The following is a 26,582-nucleotide window of genomic DNA, read 5'->3' on the forward strand; positions in this document are numbered from 1 at the left end:
GTACTACCATTCCTAAGAATCAAAGAAAGTGCCTACTTCTCGACAATCTACCAATAACCAGCATGCCTCATTAGTTCAGAGGGGCTTGCCAATCAATAATGATAAGCCACTGGGCTATTCAGAGTGGGTTCCCTGAATGGAAACATTAAAAAACTTATTTTAGCTTGCAGATCCTTTGCTACCAAACTGATCTAGTAGGATATCAGGCTGCCCAGTGGTACAAATTGATTTCTGGATTTTTGAATAAAAAGCCAAAAAATAAGTCTTAAGAGACATCTGGAGCATCGAGATAAAACAGTATATTTCTGTATCTTGTTGGCCATGACTTGGAGATTGAAATGTACAACATCAGCATCTATGAGACAAACTTGGTTATTTTTGTTACATAGAATTTTCTGGACCCCAGATTGGTTAAATAAAATGGATAGTTCTAAGTCTAATAGATGTTAGCATTGTCACATAGATATTGGGACTTTAGATCATCTGTTGTATTTTTGTCCTTTTATATTTTGGAAGTCAATTTGGGGACAAATAAATTTAGTTTTGGATTCAAATGTTCCACTAACATATGAGGCTATAATTTGTGGAACTATATTACATGTAAAACCCACTTTAAATAAATACAAGAGCTGTCTTTTTATGATCATGACAGGCATAGCCATGCAATTGATCACGAGTAACTGGAAAAACCATGACAGAATAAGTTACACTTTTTGGTGGGTGAATGTATGCACTACATACAAATATGAAATAATTAATGCAGAATGTAGGGATTTAGTGGTGTATTTAATAAAGTTTGGAGCCCACTGAGTTATGGAGTTATGATAATATTTCCTTTATTCATTTCCTGTACACATCCATGGTAGAGGGGGTGGAAGGGAGGGAAATAAATAAATACTGATGGTGACATTTAGGTAACTTTATTATTTATTTAAATCATATATTGTGTTAAAATGTATTTGAAAATCCTGAATGATATATAAGTTGCCTGTACAGATAATAGTGCTTTGTATGTAATACACTGTTTTGAGTTTAAAAATCAATAAAGATTAAAAAAAAAAAAAATAATAATAATAATGGTGAGCCACTGGATTCTCAGAATCCTGTCTGAAGGCATCATGCTCAAATTCTCTCCATTCCTCCAACATTTCCTCGTTCCCCCTCTTCAAATCATGCAGCCCAACATCTTGCTGTACTGGAACAAGAGCTACAATGCTTATTGAAGGCTCAACCAATAGAAAATGTGCCTCTTTAGATTCTTCTCCTGTATTTCCTAATCCACAAGATGCCAGGATGACTCTGACCCATAGCAAATCTAAGGCAACTTAACATTTTTCCTAAATAAAGGAAAATTTCAAAATGTGATCATTTTAACTCTTCTTCATCAGAATGGTTTACCTCTACAGACTAAAAGATGCCTATACTCTTATTCCAATTTGTTCACATCCTTAAAAGCACCCAGGGGAAAAAGGGGGGGATGAGGAGGGGGGGAGAATAGGAAGGAAAATAGGAAGGAAGACAAAAGAGAAGCACATACATCTGGCAAATGTCAAACTATAAAACAATTTAAAATAATTTGACATTTACCATGGGTATGTGCTCCTCTTTTGTTTTCCTTTCTATTCTCCCCCTTTTTTCTTTTTCTACCTCTCATCCCCCCCATTTCCCCCTCCGCTTTCCATTTTCCCTCCCACCTTCTATTTCTCCTTTCTTCCTTTTTCCTCCCTACTCCCTTATTTTCCTTTCATCTCTTTATTTACCTCTCTTTCTTTCCTTTACATGTTTTCAGTATCTTCCCTAAGACGTACTATTTTGTTTATAAACATTTTAATTTCTCTCTATATGGAGGTTTTTAAGTTTGGATATGTATATGTTCAATATAATGGTATTATGTTTTCCTTTTTTATATAAGAACATAAGAACATAAGAAGTTGCCTCCGCTGAGGCAGACCATAGGTCCATCCTGCTCAGCGGTCCGCTCCCGCGGCGGCCCTTCAAGCCCATTGCCTGAGTAGTGGTCTATATCTATCTATACCCTTCAATCCCTTTTTCTTCTAGGAATCTATCCAAACCTTCTTTGAAACCATTTAATGTGTTCCTGTCTACCACAGCCTCCGGAAGTGCGTTCCATGTATCCACCACCCTCTGAGTGAAAAAGAACTTCCTAGCGTTTGTTCTAAACCTGTCCCCTTTCAATTTCGCCGAGTGCCCCCTTGTACTTGTGTTGCCCCATAATTTGAAAAATCTGTCCCTGTCTACTTTTTCTATGCCCTTCAGGATCTTGAAGGTTTCTATCATGTCTCCTCTAAGTCTCCGCTTTTCCAGGGAGAAAAGTCCTAGTTGCTTTAATCTGTCGGTATATGAGAGATTTTCCATTCCCTTTATCAGTTTAGTTGCTCTTCTCTGTACTCCCTCAAGTACCGCCATGTCCTTCTTGAGGTACGGCGACCAGTACTGGACACAGTACTCCAAGTGCGGCCGCACCATTGCACGATACAGCGGCAAGATGACTTCCCTCGTCCTGGTCGTGATACCCTTCTTAATGATACCCAACATTCTGTTTGCTTTCATTGAGGCCGTGGCGCACTGTGCCGATGCTTTCATTGTTGCGTCTACCATCACTCCCAGGTCTCTCTCCAGGTTACTGACCCCTAGTGGTGTTCCCCCCATTTTGTAAGTGAACATCGGGTTCTTTTTCCCCACGTGCATGACCTTGCATTTCCCTATGTTGAAGCTCATTTGCCATTTTTCGGCCCACTTTTCCAGCTTCGTTAGATCCTTTTGGAGATCTTCGCAGTCTTCCCTCGTTTGAGCCCTGCTGTATAGTTTGGTGTCATCTGCAAATTTAATGACCTCACACTTGGTCCCCGCTTGTAGGTCGTTTATGTACATATTGAACAGGAGCGGTCCCAGCACTGACCCCTGTGGAACTCCGCTCGTGACCCCTTTCCAGTCCGAGTAATGGCCCTTTACGCCAACCCTCTGTTTCCTGTTTGCCAGCCAGTTTTTGATCCATCGGTGGATCTCCCCTTGCACCCCATGGTTCCATATCTTCTTGAGCAGTCTCTCGTGTGGTACCTTGTCGAAGGCTTTTTGGAAGTCGAGGTAAATGATATCTATGGATTCCCCTTTATCCACCTGGCTGTTCACCCCCTCAAAGAAGTACAATAAGTTTGTGAGGCATGACCTACCCTTGCAGAAGCCATGCTGACTCGGTTTTAGCTGCCCATTGTTTTCGATGTGTTCACAGATGCTGTCCTTAATCAGTGCCTCCATCATCTTTCCCGGGACCGAGGTCAGGCTCACCGGCCTGTAGTTTCCTGGGTCGCCCCTTGAGCCCTTCTTGAAGATGGGCGTGATATTTGCTATTTTCCAGTCCTCTGGGATCTCTCCGGTTTTTAAAGATAGGATGCATATTTGTCGAAGTGGCTCTGCTATTTCGTTTTTTAGTTCCTTGAGTACCCTTGGGTGAATGCCGTCCGGACCTGGCGATTTGTCGCTCTTTAGTCTGTCTATCTGCTTGAGTACATCCTCTTGGCTTACCTCTAAATTGACCAGTTTATCATTTTGGTCTCCCATTACGATTTCCTCGGGTTCCGGAATGTTGGTTGTGTTCTCCCTCGTGAAGACTGACGTGAAGAACTCATTTAACTTGTCAGCTATCTCTTTCTCTTCTTTTACTACTCCCTTTCTATCTCCATCATCCAATGGTCCCACTTCTTCTCTTGCCGGTTGCTTCCCCTTGACGTATCTGAAGAAAGATTTGAAGTTTGTTGCTTCCTCTGCCAGTCTCTCTTCGTATTCTCTTTTTGCTTTTCTAACCACTCGGTGACATTCCTTCTGGTGTTCTTTGTGCACTTTTTGGTTCTCCTCTGTTTGGTCTTTTTTCCATTTTCTGAATGATGCTTTCTTGTCGCTTATCGCCTTCTTCACTGCATTTGTTATCCACACTGGGTTTTTTGTTCTATTTTTTTTGCACCCTTTCCTGAACTTGGGGATGCACAGGTTTTGCGCTTCGTGCACAGATTCCTTGAGTAAGGTCCAAGCTTTTTCTACGGATACCATCTTCCCTATGTTGCCTTTGAGTTTCTTTCCCACCATTTTCCTCATGGCATCATAATTTTCTTTTTTGAAGTTGAGTGCCGTCGTTGTGGTTCTTTTCCCCTTTGATGATCCAATTTCTAGCCTGCACTGGATCGTGTTATGATCGCTGTTACCTAGCGGGGCTAATACCGCCACCTCCTTTGCTGGCCCCCCTAGTCCGTTGAAGATTAGGTCAAGAGTGGCATCGCCCCGTGTTGGTTCCGTGACCAGTTGCTCCATGAAACAGTCCCTCGTGACCTCTAGGAATTTGGTCTCCCTTGCGCAGTTTGAGTGTCCAATACTCCAGTCTATCCCAGGATAGTTGAAGTCCCCCATCACCACCACATTTCCGCTTCTGCATACCTGCCTCAGTTCAGCCTCCATGTCCTGGTCGATTTCTTTCGGTTGTCCAGGTGGGCGGTAGTACAGCCCCAATTTAATGTCTGCCCCAGTTTCTCCCTGTAGCTTAACCCATAATGATTCCAAGCCATCTGCCCGTACTGTTGTTTCCATCCTGGCTGAGGGTATGGAGTCTTTTATGTACAGCGCTATTCCTCCACTCTTTTTATGTGTCCTGTCTCTCCTGTATAGTTTGTACCCTGGTATGGCCACATCCCATTGATTGTCCTCAGTCCACCACGTTTCTGTGACTCCAATTATGTCCAGGTCCTTTTTGCTGGCAATGATTTCTAGTTCACCCATTTTGGCCCTTAGGCTCCTAGCATTTGTGTATAGGCAGTTTAAGACCCAGTTTTTTGCCCTCTCTTTTTGTTTTCCTCGTGTTTTGGGTCTCCTGCAGTCCTTCTCGTGGTTCACCAGCCCCCGAGCTTCATCTCGGTAATCCTCCTCCTGCTGTGTGTCTGTGACGTCCTCGGCCTGTTTCCCCTGCACCTCTTGCTCCCGTAATTCCCATTCAGTCCCGGGCTCTTTTTTACAATGTCTTTGCTCCTCTGGCTCCTGTTGTTTTTTGTTGGTGCCGCTTTCCAGTTCCATTTGTGCCCTCGGTCCCTGCACTGCGTCCTTAGGTCCTTTTTTAAAACATACACACTCAGTCCCGAGTCTTCCTTTACAATGTCCCAGTTCAGTATCCTTGTCCGGTACTGATGTCCGATGTGTCAAGGTCAGATCGACTATCGGCTTTCCCCTTTTCCTCAGTTTAAAGCTAAGTCTATGACGTTCTGGACGTTGCGCGCCAGCATCCTCGTCCCAGCTGTGCTAAGGTGCAGTCCATCTCTTCTGTAGAGCTTGTTCTTCCCAAAGAAAGTAGTCCAGTTCCTAACAAAGTGGAAACCCTCCTCTTCGCACCATCTCCTCAGCCAAACGTTCATTGCCTGTAGTTCGCTCTGTCTCCTTGTATCCGCTCTCGGTACTGGCAGGATCTCTGAGAAGGCTATCTTCCTTGCCCTCAGTCTCAATTTTCTCCCCAGGATCCTGAACTGGTCAGTCAGTGTGGTCCTGTTGAAGTTCCTCCTGTTGATGTCGTTAGTTCCAATGTGGATCACTACTGCTGTCTCCTCAGTCTCAGCTCCCTCCAGTATCCTCTCAATATTGTTGATGACGTCCTTTGTTCTTGCCCCCGGGAGACATGTTACCAGTCTGTCCTCTCTCCCTCCGGCTATGTGACTGTCTACTCCTCTCAGGATTGAGTCTCCAACCACGATAGCCGATCTCCCCTTCTTCAACTGTCTCTCTGGTCTCAGATCTGTGTCATGTGTGCAGTCCATTTGTCCGTCCTCTGGGTTCTGCTGTGTCTCCGCCACTGGTCTCAGGTCTGTGTCATCTGCGCAGTCCGCTAGTCCTTTCTCCTGGCTCTGATGGGTCTCCTCCTCCTCTGCCTGCCCAGGTTCTCCGCAAGGTCCTAGACCCATGGTGTCTGGTGGTTCCTGTCGTCCAACTGTCGGTTCTCTCCTGGTGTGTTGCTGATCTTGTGCCTCCACCATCCTGCAGGCCTCCTCAATGAACTTCTCGAGCTCCCTAACTTGTTCTGCGATGTGGTTCTCTCTGGTGGTGTCTTCAGTTGCCCAGCATTGCTCCTCCATGGTGCAGAGTCCCTCCAGCTCCTGGACTTTAACCTGCAGTCTCCCCTATATAAATGATGCCTCATTGTTTTATTATATATTCTTTTAATTTTGTATAGTTTTTATGTTTTGCATGATTTTATTGTAGACCCCTGAGGCAGGCCTTATGGCCGAAACACATACATGTCGGGTCTTGAGTGCATAAAAAAATTGAGAACCACAGGTCTCTTTTGTTTTTCTTTGTTCTACCTTGAGGAGGTAGAATCTCCTGTTTAGGTGTATAGAAACTTATGAAAACACTCCAACATGCTTTTATCAAAACACAATCAAGTGCTTGATGGAGTAGGGAGAAGTTTAGGGGAGAATTAATCAAGGGGCACGTACTGATTTAGCACATGCTAAATGCTAAGACGCCTATTATATTCCTATGTACGTCTTAGTATTTAATATGCACTAAGGGCTAGATTCACAAAGCAAACCGATCGTGTACCGATCAATTTGCGACTCCTTAACGTCCATATTTCCCTCCGGCCTGATTCACTAACCTCTCCTGCGACCTGCTTCCAATCCGTGCATGCAAATTAGTGGAAATGGCATGCAAAGTAGGCAGGGCCGCGATTCACTAAACAGAAAAAGGAAGCCCGATTGGGCTTGTCAATCAGAAGTGAAGTGACTGCTGAGGACCAGTCGCTTCACTTCTTACCGGCTCTCCTGCTCTTTAAAACCATGAGCTGGCAATGCACTTTTGCAGAATACATAAAAAAGGAATTCTTCCTTTTTTATATATTCTATAAAAAATTGCCAGCCTGTGGTTTTAAACCCCCCTCCCCGGTGTGATGATGCACACAAGGCAGGAGGGACACCAATTCCCTCCTGCCATCTCAAACGCCACCTGGTCAGGCCCGTCCCACCTCCCTCCCTGTAGTAGGCCATCTGGCTGACCATGCCTGGCCCACCTCCTCCCTGTACCTTTAGAATCGTTGTGAGCAGGAGGGGTGCCCAGTCCATGCTGTTTCTCAGGCCTCCCATGATCTTCGGGAGCAGGAGGAAGCCCAAATTCCTCCTGCCGCGATACTGGCCTTAGGCCATTCCCCGATGCATCATCAGATGGTTTGCCTAAGGCACTGATTGGCTGAGATGCCCCGGGCTCCTCCCTTGGGAAAGGCCTGGGGCGTCTCAGCTAAACAGGGACATTGTTTTTGGCCAATCAGGGACTTCCTTAGACTCCTCCCTAAGGAAGTCCCTGATTGGCTGAGGCGCCCCAGACCTATCCCAAGGGAGGAGCCTGAGGCACCTCAGCCAATCAGTGCCTTAGGCCCCTCCCCGTGCATCTGATAATGCATCGGGGCGTGGCCTAAAGCCAGTATTGCGGCAGAGCAGCAGGAGGACTTTGGGCTTCCTCCTGCTCCTGAAGATCACGGGAGGCCTGAGGAGCAGGAGGGACTGGGCACCCCTCCTGCTCTCAACGATTCTAAAGGTACGGGGAGGGGCTGGGCCTGGCCTGGCCAGGTGGCATTTGAGATGGAAGGAGGGAGTTGGCGTCCCTCCTGCCTTGTGTTCGGGGGGCATCGGCGTGAAGGGCATTTTTTAGGGGTTTGGGGAAGGAGGAGGCACTTCGGGGGAGGGGGCTTTTAATTTTTAATTTTATCGGAGCAGTTATTTTGCGTGTGTAATACACACAAAATATCTTCCCGATTAAAAGTTTTTAAAAAAGCTGGCAAAAGCCCTGACAGCAGTGACAGAAGGCTGCTTCTCCTGTCACTACAGTCAGGGTCTGCGCATGCTCCAGGATTGCTCTCTAATGATCCTGGCCGTGGGGAGGGATGTCAACGATCGTCCCCATTTGCATGCAGGCCTTTTGTGAATTCATCAGCCTGCATGCAATCGGAAACGGATCGGAGACAAAATCGGTTTTAGTGAATCTAGCCCCCATATCGGTTAGTGCCCCTTGATGAATTCCTCCCTTAGTGATTTCTCTGGGCAAACTTCAAGCCAGTTGGCCCTTCTTGAGAATACTTTAAGCATGTGAAAGGCAAAAAAGTAATAATCAAACACTTACTAGCATCTTTTGTAGTTGTTCCACTGTCTGGTTTGCTACACTAATTCCATTTATTTCTCTGATTTCATCACCTACATGGAGTGTTCCTGTAGAATTAATAAAAAGTATTCATAAATAAAATGAGAAACATTCAACAGATCAAACATTGGCTGTAATAACAACAAGAGGCAAAAAAAGAAAGATTATGTTCTTACCTTTAATAATCTTCTTTCTATTAGTCCCTGGAGGATTCAGTAGTTAAATCCATAGCCGCGAACTGGGATTTACAGAAATTCACACATTTTTCTCACCATGAGCGCCTCCTATCTCCGAGAGAGAGACAGAGCCCCTTGCAGTTATGTCAAAAAGCCAATCAACCTTACTAGAACAAGAGAACAATAAAGCTGGGGGGCATTGAGGAACCTCCCCAGACACATAACAAAGGTCTGTACTGTTCTGCTTTGCAAGAAATAAGAAATACAACTAATAAACAACAGGCAACACATTTATGAACAATGTGGTGCTAACCTGCTGTGTGGAACAAGCACCCACTGGAAATCTGCCATTGGTAAGATATGTACTCACATAAGAATGAATGAATTCCCCCACAGGGCCCGTCTGCTGGCTGGAAGATACTTTGGCTTAGAAGGAGAAAAACCGAGGCAGAAAAGGCAGGCGATTCAGAGAAACTGAGCATAAAACGAGGGCGGGCCGTACTGAATCTTCCAGGGACTAAAAGAAAGATTATCGAAGGTAAGAACCTAATCTTCCATTCTGTTATGTCCCTTCCTGATTCAGTACAAGGTGACATACCAAAACAAAAGCAGCGTTTAGGGAGGGATAGAAAAGCCTGCCCTCAATATATCTACTTGGTAAAATCTAAAAAAAGTATGAAGGGAAGACTAAGTATTAATTACTCCTTAAACAATATTGTGCTATGCACTCCTACTACAAAAATATATAGGCTACTGCCAGAGTCACAAATCCCAAATCTCATTCATTAAATTGTGTTCCTCCCTCATCGATATACTAAGTCCCTCAAAACTTCTCTTTCTAAGTCCTTCTACTTTTCATTGTAGTTCCTTTCTATACCAATTCCTGCAAACCGTGCCGAGCTCTACTTCTGTGGAGATGATGCGGTATACAAACTTAAGGTTTAATTTAGATTAATTGTGGATCTCAAGGGCTCACAGTTATACCGCCACAAGAACAAGTAGGATATTTTGTTAACATCTAGTCCTATTTATAATGATATTTTTCTTATGCTTTATTGTTTACTGCCGATAAAAGTAATTATATTGTTCCCGAGGAAGCTCTATTGTGTATAAAGAGAGCGAAACGGAGATCTTCCGATGTTTCCAGATGGCTGGGTAGTACAACTATACCTGAGCTAAGTACTATTACGATATTGATATAGGAAGATTATCTAAGTAGAACAACTTTAGTGAATGATATAAAAAGATATAAAAAGAAATTTTTTAAATATAAATTAAATTAAATTGTGTAATAAATAATTCAGTGGACCGATGATAGCTCACAAGATAGTTATACGCCATGACTTGTTCTTGTGGCAGTATAACTGTGAGCACTTGAGATCCACAATTAATCTTTGAAGGAACACAATTTAATGAATGAGATTTTGGATTTGTGACTCTGGCAATAGCCTATATATTTTTGTAGTGGGAAGACTAAGTAGCCATGCTGCAAATGCCGCCTACATAAATTGCTCCAGATTGGGCCCATGAAGCAATGACACCTCTGGTTGAGTGGGCCTTGAGAGAAACCGACGGCTGCTTGTCGTAGTTAACTGAAGACGACAAAATGGCTATGTGAATCCAATGGGTAATAGAAGCCTTGGAAGCTGGACAACCTCGTTGAGAATGGTTAATCAAGACAAAGATATGATAAGAAAGGCAAAAATCATTAGTCTTCTCCAAATAGTGGAGTAAGAACATAAGAATAGCCTTACTGGGTCAGACCAATGGTCCATCAAGCCCAGTAGCCTGTTCTCACGGTGACCAATCCAGGTCACTAGTACCTGGCCAAAACCCAAGGAGTAGCAATATTCCATGCTACTGATCAAGGGCAAGAAGTGGCTTCCCCAATGTCTTTTTCAAAAACAGACTATGGACTTTTCCTCGAGGAAATTGTCCAGACCTTTCTAAAAACCAGCTACACTATCTGCCCTTACCACAACCTCTGGCAATGCACTCCAGAGCTTAATTATTCTCTGAGTGAAAAAATATTTCCTCCTATTGGTTTTAAAAGTGTTTCCCTGTAATTTCTTTGTCTCCTAATTTTTGATGGAGTGAAAACTGATCCATTTGTACCCGTTCTACTCCACTCAGGATTTTGTAGACTTCAATCATATCTCCCCTCAGTCATCTCTTTTCCCAGCTGAAGAGGCCTAACCATTTTAGTCTTTCCTTATACGAGAGGAGTTCCATCCCCTTAGTCGCTCTTCTTTGAACCTTTTCTAGTGCCGCTATATCTTTCTTGAGATAAGGAGACCAGAATTGAACCCAATACTCTAGGTGAGGTCACACCATGGAGCGATATAGAGATACAGAGACATTATAATATCTTTAGCCTTGTTAACTATCCCTCTTTTAATAACTCCTAGCATTTTGTTTGCTATTTTAGCTGCCGTCGCACATTGGGCAGAAGGTTTCATCGTATTGTCTACAATGACACCCAGATCCTTTTCTTGGGCGCTAATCCCCAAGGTGGACCCTAGCATCCGGTAACTGTGATTTGGGTTATTCTTCCCAATGTGCATCACTTTGCATTTGTCCACATTAATTTTCATCTGCCACTTGGACGCCCAATCCTCCAATTTCCTATGGTCTGCCTGCAATTTTTCACAATCTGCATGTGTTTTAACAACTTTGAACAGATTAATGCCATCTGCAAATTTAATCACTTCACTCGTCATTCCAATTTCCAGATAATTTATAAATAAGCTAAATAGCACTGGTACCAGTACAGATCCCTGTGGCACTCCACTGTTTACTCTCCTCCAATGAGAAAAATGACCATTTAACCCTACTCTCTGTTTTCTATCCGCTAACCAATTCCTAATTCACAACTGAACTTTGCCACTTATCCCATGACTCTAATTTTCTCAGGAGCCTCTCATGAGGAACTTTGTGAAAAACTTTCTGAAAATCTAGATACACTAGACTCACCTTTATCCACATATTTATTCACACCTTCAAAGAAGTTAAGCAAATTGATGAGGTAAGACCTCCCTTGGCTGAACCTATGCTGACTCTGTCCCATTAAATCATGTTTGTCTACCTGTTACACAATTTTATTTTTTATAATTGTTTCCACCATTTTATCCGGTATTGAAGTCAGGTCTGTAATTCCCCCGATCTCCCCTGGAACCCTTTTTAAAAATCAGCGTAACATTGACCACCCTCCAATCTTCAGGTACTACAGACGATTTTAGCGACAGGTTACAGATCACTAACAACAGGTCAGTAATTTCATATTTGAATTCTTTTAGTACCCTGGGATGTATACCATCCGGTCCAGGTGATTTATCACTTGTTAAAGTGTCGATTTGGCCTAGTACATCTTTCAGATTCACCGAGACTTCTTTCAGTTCCTCCACATCATCACCCTTGAAAACCATTTCCGGTTCATGTAGATCTCTTATATCTTCTTTTGTAAAGACTGAAGCAAAGAATTCATTCAGTCTCTCCGCTTTGCCTTAGCCTCCCTGAGCGCTCCTTTTGCTCCTAGATCCAACACAGAAACTATCTCCAGCAGAAGGTTCAAGCTTACAAAACTGTAGAAACTATAAAAGGCTATTATTCTATGGAGACTAACTAAGTAAAGTTTGCTCTTTTAAGTCTAAAATGTCTATAGAAGGGAACCTACAATTTAGCTTTTTCCCCAAAAATCTATCAAAGCTCAGAGCAAAATAATGTATATTTACTCAAAGATATGTTTTCTCTTTGAAAGAGAATGTCCTCTTCCTTCTTTCTTTCCTCTCAGAAAGATTGCTAACTTGGACCAGGGTTGCCAGATGGCAAAAAATTTTCCAGGCAAACTCAGCAAAAAGTAGCTCAAAACCAGCCCAACTTGTGCTCTGAGTAGTCCAAAAAGTAGCCGCTGGAAACCCCTCTAATTTATCAAACATATGCTTCATACAAATACAACATGTTTATTTATACACTGCACATATCCCAAACAGTCCATAATGGTATACAAAAGACCAAAACACAAAAAAACCCAAGTACTTAACGTATAAAAGTCCTTCCCAAAATTAAAAGCTCTTCAAACTTATGTATATAACAAGTCCAAAACAGCAGTAGATTTATATGGATAAAGGCGAGCCGGTTGACGTAATGTATCTAGATTTCCAGAAAGCTTTTGACAAAGTTTCTCATGAGAGGCTCCTGAGAAAATTAAAGAGTCATGGGATAGTAGGCAATGTTCAATTGTGGATTAAGAATTGGTTATTGGACAGAAAAAAGGGTAGGGTTAAATGGCCATTTTTCTCAATGGAGGAGGGTAAATAGTGGAATACTGCAGGGATCTGTTCTAGTTATTTAACTTATTTATAAATGATCTGGAAATTGGAACGACGAGTGAGGTGATTAAATTTGCAGAGGATACTAAATTGTTCAAAGTTGTTAAAATGCATGTGGACTGTGAAAAACTGCAGGAAGCTCTTAGGAAATTGGAAGACTGGACGTCCAAATGGCAGATGAAATTTAATGGGGACAAATGCAAAGTGATGTACATTGGGAGGAATAATCCAAATCATAGTTACTGGATACTAGGATCCACCTAGGGGGAGTCAGCGTTCAAGAAAAAGATGTAGGTGTCATTGTAGACAATACGCTGAAACCTTCCGCCCAAGAAAGCAAACAAGATGCTAGGAATTATTAGAGAAGGTATGGTAAATAAGTCTAGGAACGTTATAATGCCTCTGTATCGCTCAATGGTGCGACCTCATCTTGAGTATTGCATTCAGTTCTGGTCTCCTTATCTCAAGAAAGATATAGCAGCACAAGAAAAGGTTCACAGAAGAGCAATTAACATAATAAAAGGGATGGAACTCTTCTCAAATGAGGAAACACTAAAGAGGTTAGGTTTCTTCAACTTGGAAAAGAGACAGCTGAGGGAAGATATGATTGAAATCTACAAAATCCTGAGTAGTGTAGAACAGGTACAAGTGGATTGATTTTTTTACTGCATCAAGATTTACGAAGACTAGGGGACACTCGTTACAGAGTAATACTTTTAAAACCAATAGGAGGAAATATTTTTCCATTTATAGAATAGTTAAGTTCTGGAACGAGTTGCCAGAGGATGTGGTAAGAGTGGTTAATGTAGCTAATTTTAAAAAAAGGTTTGGATAATTTCCTGGAGAAAAGGCAACAGTCTGCTGTTGAGACAGACATGGGAGAAGCCACTGCTTGCCCTGGATCAATGGCATGGAATGCTACAACTATTTGGATTTTACCCTGGTACTTGTGACTTGGATTGGCCTCCATAAAGACGTACCATTGGTCTGACCCAGTAAGGCTATTCTTATGTTCTTATTACTACTAATGATTATTGCTATAGTCAGTGGTAACAGAAAACCATGTCTTGTTCACACACAACATCTGCTCCTCCCCCACCCCCCGGTGGACCAACATCTTTCTGCTCTCCTTCCCAAAGTCTGACTTCTCTCTCTCCTTCTTCCCTCCTCCTCTTTTGTGGCCTCACTTCTCCCTGTCCTTCTCTTCCCCACATTTTTCTCCTGCTTCCCTTCCATAATCTGGCATCTCTCTCTTGCTCCCTTTCTCCTTTCTTGTGGTCTTGTATCTCCTCTTCTCTCCTCCCTACCACAGTCTGGCACGTCTTTCTTGTTTTTCTTCTCCATCCCAGAAGTCCAGCGTATCTCTAATGACTATCCCCCAGTGATCCCACTGCGTTCCTCCCCTTCACAGGATCCAATAAAGCAACTACTCTTGCATTCTTCAGGCTGCCGGCAGCGTGACGTAAATATACTGTCTTTGGCGGCCTGGAATTTTCCCTCTGCTACTCCTAAGTGGGGACAGGAAGCAGTAGCAGAGGGAAAGCTTCCAGGCAGCAGAAGGCGGCATGTTTACTTCAGTAATCCTGCCAGCAGCCCAGAGAGTGAAAGAGCAGCTGAAGCAATGGATCCCACCATCCCTCCTTTTCTCCATTTCTCCTTTCATTCAACATCTCTCTCCATCTTTCCCCACTACTCCAGGGTTCACCATCTGTCGCTTTCTCTTCCCAACTACCCTCCTATCCAGTTACTCTATACCCCTCCCTCCACACTACCCCCTTTATTTTCCCTCCCTCCATCCCATTGTTTACCATCTCTCTTCCTCTCCCCTGTTTCCAGGTCCATTATTTCTTCCCCCCTGTCTGGCATATTACCCCCACCCGTGAACTTGAAGGACTTTTAGGGCAAACAGGGCAGTTGACCTCAGCACAGCAGCTTTAGGAGGCCCTCCTCTCAAAGGCTGTCATGCTCCCCCCTTGTTTCCTCCCTCATCCAGCGTCACCCCTGGCCTTCCCGGTCTAATTTTAGATGTCATTACCATCTGCAGAGAATCGCTGGTGTTGGAGCATTTCTCAGAGGCAAACCCACAGCCTCTCCGCTGCACTTTCCCTCTGCCACAGTACGTCCCATGACGAAATAGGCTTCCTCTTACCTCCTCCCCTCTGCTGAGCTTAAAGCATACTGCACTGTAGTGTAGGGCGAGCACGAGCAGCATGCTGTTCTGCTCTGGTCTCATTTTCCATTGTTTCAACTGGGGCACAATGGATCAATCACAAATGACCTCAGAGTCCCTAAGGTCATTTGTGATTGGCCCATTGTGCCCTAACTGAACCAATGAAAAGGAAAAAAACAAAAAAATCTGGAAGTTTGCCAGAAAACCCATTACCCGCCCAAAATATCCCAGTTACAGAAAAAAATAGCCCAAAAACCCACCTCCCACTCAAGCCCTTTATTTCCCACTATCAAGCTTAAAAACTAGCTCAGTTGGGCGGGAAAACCACTCAACTGGCAACGCTGCCTTGGACCTTTCCTCTCTTTGTATATTGATTTGCAGGGGATTGCTACAAATGGACCCTTTGAAGCTCATAGAACCTAATTAACACCTAATTCAGGTCAGCAGCACTGGTTTCTGTTCCTTTTGACAAGACAGAAACTGACTTTGGCCTAGATTCACTAAAGTTAGCGATTCAATCGCTGTTGGCTGATTCCTGGCTGATTTTAAAACAGCAATTGATTCACTATCTTTTTTGCATGCAAATGATTTGCATGTAAACTCCTGACTCAATCGCTCAGTGAGCGATTGAGTTGGGGCAGAGCCCACGCACGATTGAAAAAAAAAAAAAAATAAAAAGCCCTTCCCAAAGTGTCCCCTCCCTCCCCGAACCAAAATGCCTGCCGCCACAAACAGAATGGCAGGAAGGATTCCCACTCCCTTCTGCCATCGGGCCCACTCCTGATTCCCCCCCCCAAAAAAAACCCACCAACAAATGGCAGGAGGGATGTTGACTCCCTCCTGCCACCGGATACCCCTCCCCCCTCCCTGTTGGGAGCAGGAGGGGTGCTCAGTCCCTTCTGCTCTGTATGCCTCCAGTGCAGTCAGTCTTCGGGAGCAGGAGGAATCACAAAGTCCTCCTGCTTCTGGCCGAGATACAATGCCGGCCTTAGGCCCCGCCCCATTTGTTGGCCAATCAGGGACTTAGCCCTAAGGAAGTCCCTGATTGGTTCAGGTGCCTCAGGCCCCTCCCAAGGGAGGAGCCTGAGGTGCCTGAGCCAATCAGGGCCCTTAAGCCCCTTCCCGTGTAGAAAGGAAGGAATAAGACAGTGGACAAGTCCTGAATCTGTTATCTGTAGAAAGGGCTCTCCACACGAAAGAGCCAGACGCTCCCAAATACATCATGTGGAGACAATGGCCACTAAAAAGACAGTCTGGATCATCAGATCCAGAAGAGAAGCATTCTCTAGCGGCTCGATTCCACATAGGAAAGGGATGACGTAAGGGAGGCTGCAAACGCAGCACCCTTTTGAGAAATCTAGTCACATCTGGAAGAGCCATCAGTGAACTGAAACCACTGTGAGTCCAAAAACACTAAAGACCAGCTACTTGAACCTTAAGAGAAGCCAATGCCAGACCTTTATCCAGACCTTCCTGAAGGAAGGCAAGAACAACCGGAATGGTAGCTCGCACTGGCGCCACCTGGTCACTGCTGGAAAGCCTTCCAAGCTTTGACATAAGAACCCATAGTAGAGGGTTTCTTGGACTTCAAAAGCATCAAGATGACATCAGAATATCCTCTCAGCATTAAGGTGGAGCCGCTCAAAAGCCATGCCATAAGACAAAAGTGCTGAGGGTTCCCCATGAGAACCGGACCCTGACTGAGGGGGTCACGATGAAGAGGGGAGCTGCCGCAACGCCGTACTATGAGACAGAACACTCTGGGAGAGACCACTCTCTAGGGTCCAGAACTCAGCAACTGAGGAAGTGTGCTTGCATGTTTCTACTCCAGCCACATGCACCATGGAGAGTCTGAAGGCGAACTTCCACCCACTGGAGTGGCATGCGAGCATCCTGACTCAGGGCAGCACTTTGGTGCCTCCTGGTTGATTTACGTGTGGCTCAGCCATGTTGATGTTGGAAAAACACACACACCGCTTTCCCTTCCATGGTGCTTTGGAGAGTTTTCAATGCCAGACACATGGCACGAAGCTCCAGGCGACTGCCCCTGATTGGAGTGCTTCCCGCACTGAGCCTCCAAGCCCGCCAGGCATCAGGTCTGCAGAAGACAAACATGAAAAGGGATGGAGGGGTGGCAGACCTGATCGATTTTCAGAGGGTTGTGTTTATGAGGAGCTAGCTAAAATAAAGGAGACAAAGCAGTGGGGTTGGATGGTGTTGAAGGAGATTAGGGAAGTTCTGGTGGCTCTGCTGACTGACCTATTCAATGCTTCTCTAGTGTCAGGAGTTGTACCGGAGGACTGGAAAAGGGCAGAAGTGGTCCCTATCCACAAAAGTGGAAGTAAGGAAGAAGTAGGGATTTACAGGCTGGTAAGTCTGACTTTTGTGGTAAGCAAATTAATGGAAAAGCTTTTAAAACAGAGAATGGTGAAGTTTCTGGAATCCTGTGATTACAAGACAGGAGGCAACATGGATTCACTAGAAGTAGGTCTTGTCAGACAATTTTGATCAATTTCTTTGACTGGGTGACCAGAGATTTTGATAGAGGGAGTGCGCTAAATGTGGTGTATTTAGATTTTAGCAAAGCCTTTGACAGTGTTCCACACAGTCGTCTAAATAAATAAACCGAGTGCCCTCGGGATGGGCTCCAAAGTGACGGGTTGGGTTAAGAACTGGTTGAGTGGAAGAATGCAGAGGGTTGTGATTAGAGAATGACATGGTGACAAATTTCATCACTGTTCCCGTCCCCGCGGATAACAGTGGGAAATAATCCCATGTCATTTTTTAGTGTCTATTTCAGCCTCAGTCCTTCTACACCAGCATTCTTCAAAGCAAAGCTTGTGGGTCAGTTGTTGTGGCCATTCATACTCTGATTCTTCCCTCTCTCCTTAAAGAATGACATTAAGATGGTTTCCCGCGGTTATCTGCGGGGACGGGAACAGTGATGAATTTTGTCACCGTGTCATTCTCTAGTTGTGATCAATGGAGATTGCTCTGAAGAAAGGGATGTTATCAGTGATGTGCCTCAAGGTTCTGTTCTTCGGCCTGTTCTTTTTAACATTTTTATATACGATATTGCTGAAGGGCTGTCAGGTAAGATTTGCCTCTTTGCAGATATCATCAAATATCCCAGGATGGTGTGAACAACATGGCGAAACCTGAAGAATGGTCTGAAATTTGGCAGCTAAAATTTAATGTTAAGAAATGCAAAGTCATTCATTTGGGCTGCAAAAACCCGAGGTTAGAAACATAGAAACAGACGACAGATAAGGGCCACGGCCCATCTAGTCTGCCCAGCCCAATAACCCTCCCCTACCTTTCTCTGTGAAGAGATCCCACATGACGATCCCATTTTGACTTAAATCAGGCACGCTGCTGGTCTCAATTACCTGTAGTAGAAGATTATTGCAGCAATCAACCACCCTTTCGGTGAAGAAGTATTTCCTGGTGTCACCTTGTAGTTTCTCGCCCCTGATTTTCCACGGATGCCCTCTTGTTGCCGTGGCGCCTTTGAAAAAGAAGATATCCTCTTCCACCTCGATACAGCCCGTGAGATATTTGAACGTCTCGATCATGTCTCCCCTCTCTCTGCGTTCCTCGAGTGAGTATAGCTGTAATTTTTCCAGCCGTTCCTCATACGGGAGATCCTTGAGTCCAGAGACCATTCGGGTGGCCATTCTCTGGACAGACTCAAGTCTCAGCACATCCTTGCGGTAATGCAGCCTCCAGAATTGTACACAGTATTCCAGATGGGGTCTGACCATGGATCTATACAATGGCATAATGACTTTGGGCTTACGAAACTCCTACGGATACATCCTACAATTTGTCTAGCCTTAGATGAAGCTTTCTCCACTTGCTTGGCAGTCTTATGTCCTCACTGATGATCACCCCTAAGTCACGTTCTGCTACAGTCCTCGCTAGGATCTCACCATTAAGGGTGAGTTAAGGATACAATTTACGGGTGAAGAACTTATGTGCACGATGGTGTCAGGTCAAAACCGCGGAAGACAAAGGCGCGCGCCGACAACTGAGCGCAGCGTGGAGGCGCGCACCGAAGAAAATAACTGTCTTTAGGGGCTTCGATGGGGGTGTGTGGGGGGGAACCACCCCACTTTACTTTATACAGATCGCGCCGCGTTGTGGGGGCGTTGTGGGGTTGTAACCCCCCACATTTTACTGAAAACTTCACTTTTTCCCTAAAAACAGGGAAAAAGTTAAGTTTACAGTATGAGGGGGGTTACAACCCCCAAACCACCCACAACGCCGCCGCGATCTGTATTAAGTAAAGTGGGGGCTCCCCAACAAAAACCCCCGTCGGAGCCCCTAAAAACTGTCATTTTCTTCGGCGCGCGCCTCCGTCTTGCACTCAGTTGTCGGCGCGTGCCTTTGTCTTCCGCGGTTTTGTCTATGAACCGTGCACGACAGAAGAGCAGGACTTGGGTGTGATTGTATGTGATGATCTTAAGGTGGCCATATAGATTGAAAAGGTGACGGGGAAAGCTAGAAGGATGCTAGGGTGCATAGGGAGAGGTATGGCCAGTAGGAAAAAGGAGGTACTAATGCCACTGTATAAGACTGGCGAGACTTCATTTAGAATATTGTGTCCAATTCTGGAGACTGCACCTTCAAAAAGATATAATAAGGATGGTGTCGGTCCAGAGGAAGGCTATTAAAATAGTGTGTGGATTTCGTCATAAGGCGTATGGGAACAGACTTAAAGATCTCAGAAACCATCTCGGACGTTGGTAAATGAACCTTTAAGCCAAGACTCAAAGGTTCCAAAGTATAATCATTGATCCTCAAAACCTCCCCCTCCTAACTTTAAAAATTAATACTAGTATATTCTTTATTCATTCTTCTTAGAAATATATCTTCTCTCACTATTTTTGGCTGCGCCACTCCCGATTAAGGCTGAGTGTTGCCTTTGAGCACCCAGCCTTAGTCGGGAGCGATGCAGCCAAAAATTGATGCAGCGCCACTACTGAACCCTTGTAAAAGCCAGTATTAAGGGCGAAATGGATCCCGTCGGGCTTTGGATTCTGTGCATCTGTTTAAGATAAGTCATTCAGTTTCTTTGCTGGGTGAAAGATAAGATAAAATATTTAAAGTGAGAGAAGATATATTTCTAAGAATGAATAAAGAATATACTACTACTATATAATTTTTAAAGTTAGGAGGGGGAGGTTTTGAGGATCAATGATTATACCTTATAACCTATGAGTCTTGGCTTAAAGGTTCATTTAACAACGTCCAAGCTGGTTTCTGAGATCCTCAACCACCCTGTATCAGCACTTTATGCTTTAATTTATGAGATTCTTGTTTATTCAGTAGATGGTTCCTCTTTGATCCCATATACCATTTTTAAGACAAATTAGTGTAACAGACTTAAAGATCTCAATCTATACACTTTGGAGGAAAAGCGGGAGAGGGGAGATATGACAGAGATGTTTAAATCAAAACAATTACCAAAAATGTGATAATATGCATGTGATAATATGCAAGAAAGAGCTACTATATGTTTTCCTATGAGAACTCCGATTTCTGTGAAACTAAAGGGGTTGTGTATGGGATGATTTGTCCATGTGGTCTTACATATATTGGACAAACTTCAAGGAGTTTTAAGACCAGAGTATTTGAACATCGGTCCTCTATCACCAATAAAAAAGTAGACTTATTAACAAGACATTGTTTTAAAGAAAACCATCTCTTTTTGCAATTTAAATGCATAGTATTGGAGCATATCCCTTATTCTCAGAGAAGGGGTAAAAAATCAGGTGTAAACTTCAACAGTGTGAGCAACGTTGGATCTTATTTCAAAACACGATATGGCCATCAGGATTGAACCAGAAAATTGAGTGGTGTGCCTTTTACTAAATTATGGCGTCACCTGGAAGTAATGAAACTGGATGCGAGTCCAGTGTCTGCTATTTCTTGCAGACTCTCGAGGACGGGGGCGGACAAGATACCAACGCACAAGGGGAAATGTCCAACAAGTAACGCACAAAACTCGGACGACAACTTCTCGTCAGTGATCAATTTATCATGTTTGCGTCTTACCAACTCACAAAATGAGATTTTAGAGAAAGGTCTAGGATTTGTAATGTCTCATCTCCCTGATTTCTTTAAACTTCATATAGCATTACATGCCTTTGTGAGAAAGATGCAATTGAGGGTCTTTTTTCATGACAACATGAAGGAAGAGCCCCTACTAACGGAGGAAGAACAGGCATCTCAAGAGACAACCAATAGGAATTCCATTAGTGTATGTAAGGTTAGATCCTCTTGGATTTCCCCAGGCCCTATGGATCCTCTTATTTTTACCTTTAAGGAGTTGATCATGACGGAACTTAGAGACCTCCAGAGAAGTTGGCAGGACATAGGTCCTTATAACATAACTAAAGGACAAAAAAGTGGTTTCCAGGAGCTTCTGGAAAACAAAGATATCATCATTACTAAAGCCGATAAAGGAGGGGCCACGGTTGTATTAAATAGGGTAGACTATAACATGGAAGCGGAACGCCAATTAGCAAACACACAGGCGTATAGTCTTCTCCAAGAGGACCCTACAACAGCATTAGGGGAAGAAATACTACATTTCCTGAATGAACATCGTGAAAGGGGTACGATCACTATGAAAGAATATACCTTCATGTTTGAAAAGAATCCAAAAGTCCCTAAGATTTCATTTGTCCCCAAGGTTCATAAGACTCTTATGAACCCCCCGGGTAGACCTATCGTTAACACCCGATCCTCCATTTTGGAACCTTTGTCAAAGGTAGTTGATTTCTTCCTTAGGGAGGAAGTCCCTAAAATTAAATCATATATCAGAGACTCTTCCCATTTTTTAAGAAATCTGGATAAGTTACAACTAGATATGAAAGGCAAATAGCTGGTGACCCTTGATGTGGTTTCTTTATATACTCAGATTCCTCAGGATGACGCTCTCCAGGTCATAAAAGAGTCACTCCAGAGACAAGATACCCACCAACTGCCCATTGAATTCGTAATGCAGCTAGCCTTTTGGGTGATTAAAAAGAATTATTTTCAATATCACAAATGTTTTTTCCAACAAATACAGGGGGTGGCGATGGGTGCCACTTTGGCCCCCTCTGTAGCTGCCCTATATATGGCTAGATTTGAAGAGTCCTGGGTATATACATCTCCATGGAATTCCCATATTCGATTTTGGGGTAGATTTTTAGATGATATTTTTTTCATTTGGGACAGCACAAAACAAGATCTAGATTCTTTTGTGGAGTTTTTGAATTCGGTGGATCCAAACATTAAATTTACCATGACATGCCACCAGATGGAGATAGATTTTCTAGATATTACTGTTCAAATACAGGGAGGGAACATCTGCACTACCCTATATAGGAAGCCTGTCACTCGCAACACTATACTGCATTATAATAGTTTTCATCCGTTTAAACTACGTTTCAACTTACCCATAGGGCAATTTTTACGTATACGTAGGGTTTGTTCCTCTTTGGGGGAATATAGAATACAAGCAAAAAAATTAACGGACCGCCTTTGGGCGAGAGGCTATCCAGAAAGATCTATAAAACAGGCTTTCATTAGGGGGAAATATGCACAGAGGGAATTACTCCTGCTAGAACCATCATAAGAACATAAGAGCTGCCATCTCCGGATCAGACCTTCGGTCCATCAAGTCTGGCGATCCGCACATGCGGAAGCCCTGCCAGGTGTACACCTGGCGTAATTTATAGTATTCTACTCTTATTGTTTGTAATTTATAGTCCACCATATCTTTATATGCCTCTCTTAAGGAGATATGCATCTAGTTTGCTCTTGAAGCCTAGGACGGTCGATTCCGCAATAATCTCCTCTGGGAGGGCATTCCAGGCGTCAACCACTTTCTGAGTGAAGCAGAACCTCCTGACATTAGTCCTGAACCTGTTCCCCCTTAGCTTCATTACATGTCCTCTAGTCCGTGTCAAATTGGACAATGTAAATAATCTTCTCCGCTCTATTTTGTCGATTCCTTTCAGTATTTTGAAGGTCTCGATCTTAATCCCACGCAGTCTCCTTTTCTCAAGGGAGAAAAATCCTAGTGTTATAAGTCTATCCTCGTATTCCAGTTTCTCCATACCCTTCACCAGGTTTGTTGCTCGTCTCTGCACCCTCTCCAGCAGTTTTATATCCTTCTTTAGGAAGGGAGACCAATGTTGGACGCAGTATTCCAAGTGTGGTCTGACCATTGCCCTATAAAGCGGCATTATAACTTTCTCCGATCTACTCGAGATTCCTTTCTTTATCATGCCCAACATTCTATTTGCCTTCTTTGCCGCTGCCGCGCATTGTGCCGACGGCTTCAGGGTCCTATCTATCAGTACACCCAGATCCTTTTCTTGTTCACTCTTCCCCAGAGTTGCACCTGACATTGTATACTCGTATTCCTTATTCTTATTGCCTAAATGCATTACCATGCATTTCTCCACATTGAACTTCATCTGCCATTTCTCCGCCCATGTTTCTAACCGACACAAGTCGCTCTGGAGTTCCTCTCTATCCTCCTGCGATCTGATTGCCCGGCATAGTTTTGTATCGTCTGCAAACTTGATGATCTCACTGGATGTTCCTTCCTCCAGGTCATTGATATAAATATTAAAAAGGATCGGCCCAAGTACCGAGCCCTGGGGTACACCACTAGTCACTTTCTCCCAGTCGGAGAACTTCCCATTTATGCCCACTGTCTGCTTTCGGTTTTCCAGCCATTTGCCTATCCATCTTCGTATATCTCCCTCTATGCCATGGCTTTGTAGTTTCCTGAGAAGTCTTTCGTGTGGAACTTTGTCGAACGCTTTCTGGAAGTCCAAGTATATTATGTCCACTGGCTTCCCACTATCAATTTGCTCGTTTACGGTCTCAAAAAATTGGAGTAAATTCGTCAAACATGATTTCCCTTTCCTGAATCCATGTTGACTGGGTTTCATCAAGTTGTGTGCGTCCAAGTGCCGGACTATGCTATCCTTGATCAGTGCTTCAACCATCTTGCCGGGGACCGACGTAAGACTCACAGGCCTATAGTTGCCCGGTTCCCCTCTCGATCCTTTTTTGAAAATTGGCGTGACGTTCGCTATCCTCCAGTCGTCCGGTATCTGTCCAGTTCTGATTGTCAGGTTTGCAAGTTTTTGCAATAACTCTCCGATTTCAACCTTCAATTCCTTTAAGACTCTTGGGTGAATTCCATCCGGTCCAGGGGATTTGTCACTTTTAAGTTTGTCGATCTGATAGTATATCTGGTCTAAGTCCACTTCAACTATGGTGAGGCTGTCTTCTATTTCTCCTGCAAACACTTTCTCCGCTTCAGGTATTGTTGAGGTGTCCTCCTTCGTAAAGTCGGACGCAAAGAAGGAATTTAGTTTGTCTGCGATTTATCTTCCTTGATGTACCCTTTTCTTCCCTGGTCGTCCAGGGGTCCCACTGCCTCTTTTGCAGGTTTTTTCCCTTTCACGTATCTAAGAAGGGCTTGAAGTTTTTGGCCTCCTGGGCTATTTTTTCCTCATATTCCTGTTTGGCATCCCTCACCGCCTTGTGACATTTCTTCTGATCATCTTTATGTTTGTTCCAAGCTTCGGTTGTCTTTATGCATTTCCATTTTTTGAAAGAGTCCTTCTTTTCTTTTATGGCTTCCTTCACCTGTATGGTAAGCCATGCCGGTTCTCTTTTGCTCTTTGTTCTCCGATCTTTGGAAATCCTCGGAATGTAGAGATCTTGTGCTTCTGTGATAGTATTTTTCAGTAGGGACCATGCCTGATCTACCGTTTCAAGTTTGTCCACCATCTTCTCGAGTCGTTTTTCTACCATGGCTCTCATGCGATCGTATTTACCCTTTTTAAAGTTTAAGGTGGTGGTTAAGGTTTTGGCATGTTTCCCTTTCCCGATGTCAAGTTTAAAGTTGATTACATTGTGATCACTCGTTCCCAGTGGAACCATGACTTCCACTTCTGTTATCGGTCCCGTGAGGCCATTTAGGACCAAGTCCAAGGTGGCGTTGCCTCTTGTCGGCTCTTTTACCATTTGTTCCAGGAAGCAATCCCCTAGCACCTCCAGGAACTTGGCCTCCTTGCCGCAGTTGGAGGTTGCTAGTTTCCAGTCTATCCCTGGGAAATTGAAGTCTCCCAATATAATTACATTGCCTGTCTTGCATTCTTGTTTGATTTCTTCCATCATTTCTGAGTCAGTTTCCTCCGCCTGTCCTGGGGGACGATAGTAAAGGCCAATTTTCGTATCTGCGCCATATTGACCAGGAATTTTGATCCAGAGTGACTCAAGCTTCTCTTTCATTTCTGTTGTAACCATTTCAACAGAATCTATTCCCTCCTTAACATATAGAGCAATACCTCCACCTTTCTGCCCTCCACCTTTCTGCCCTACTCTTCTATACAGTTTGTATCCCTGTAGTACTGTGTCCTATTTGTTTTCTTCATTCCACCATGTTTCTGTTATGCCAATGATATCCAATATGTCATGTCTTGCTATTGTCTCTAGTTCCCCCATTTTGTTACCTAGACTTCTAGCATTCGTATACATACATCTAAGTTCCCTTCGTGTTACCTTTTTGGACCTTCTACTCTTGGCCGTCCCTATAGTTTCAATTACGGTATCCTTTACTGCTCCTGTGTTATCACCCTTGTTTGCTGTGTGGTCGTCCCCTCCTGTGTCTGAGTTGTCCCTTCCTGCTTTTTCTCCCTTATTGGCTGTGAGGTCGTCTTCTCTTGTGTAGGAGTAGTAGTCCTTGGCTTCTTCGTCGGGGCATCCTGCTATCCGTGCCATCGACCGGTGGTCGACTGTCGGCTTTCCCCTATCTTTCAGTTTAAAGCCTTCTCAATTGCCTTCTTCATGTTGCCTGCCAAAACTCTTGCTCCTTCCTTGTTGAGGTGTAGTCCGTCCCTTCTGTAGTACTTGCTTTTTCCCCAGAACGCCGTCCAGTTGCGCACGAAGTCGAAGCCTTCTTCTTCGCACCATCGTCTCATCCAGGCGTTGATTACTTGCAATTCCCCTTGTCTCTTTCCATCCGCTCTTGGTACTGGGAGGATCTCAGAGAAGGCCACCTTCACCTCCCTGATCTTCAGTTGTCTTCCGAGTGAGCGGAGCTGGCCCTTCAGCTCTTCCCTGTCATACTTCCACCCGCTCACATCATTTGTTCCCACGTGGATAAGCACAGCGGTGTCCTCTCCCCCTGCGCCATCTATGATCCTGGAGATCCTGTTGGTCACATCCTTCACTCTTGCTCCAGGCAGACAGGTGACGACTCTGTCCTCTCTTCCTCCTGCGGTGTGGCTGTCCACATGTCGTATAATGGAGTCGCCTACGATGATCCCCATCTTCTTTATTCGGGAGTTCCTTGAGGGGCGTAGGTCCACGTCCTTGGAGTAGGGCCAGTCTTCTTCCTCCAATGATACTCTTGAAATTGTTTCCTGTTCTTTGGGTGGGGCGATGTCTTCCTGTGCTCTCACTATTCCTCCTGGTGTGCGGTTGTCTCCTACCTCGTCTTCGGTTTCTTCTGTGTTTGCATGGGTGTCTTCTCTCCTCACATGGGTTTCCTGAGTACAGTTTTCCAGCCCTGGGATCTCTACGTGGTGCTGATGAGCTTCTTCTATGAACATTTCTAGTTTCTTGACCTCGTCGTTTGGGTTATACTCCACTAGAATCTTCTCCTGTGCTCGGATTCTGTCTTCGAGTTCCATCACTGTTCCTTCC

At 44.2% G+C, this 26,582-nt stretch overlaps 1 protein-coding gene across 11 annotated transcripts in view; it reads right to left on the reverse strand.

Moving 5' to 3' along the window:
• CASK (calcium/calmodulin dependent serine protein kinase) overlaps positions 1–26,582 on the reverse strand; it is a 770,397-nt gene that overhangs the window by 165,037 nt on the left and 578,778 nt on the right. For all 11 annotated transcript variants that reach the window (XM_033947671.1, XM_033947669.1, XM_033947668.1 and 8 more), the window contains exon 16: positions 8,161–8,246. In XM_033947671.1, coding sequence (XP_033803562.1) covers positions 8,161–8,246 — 86 coding nt within the window. The remainder of the gene's footprint in view (positions 1–8,160; positions 8,247–26,582) is intronic.

The sequence above is a fragment of the Geotrypetes seraphini genome, chromosome 6 (assembly GCF_902459505.1).
Source record: "Geotrypetes seraphini chromosome 6, aGeoSer1.1, whole genome shotgun sequence".
NCBI classification, from domain to species: Eukaryota; Metazoa; Chordata; class Amphibia; order Gymnophiona; family Dermophiidae; genus Geotrypetes; species Geotrypetes seraphini.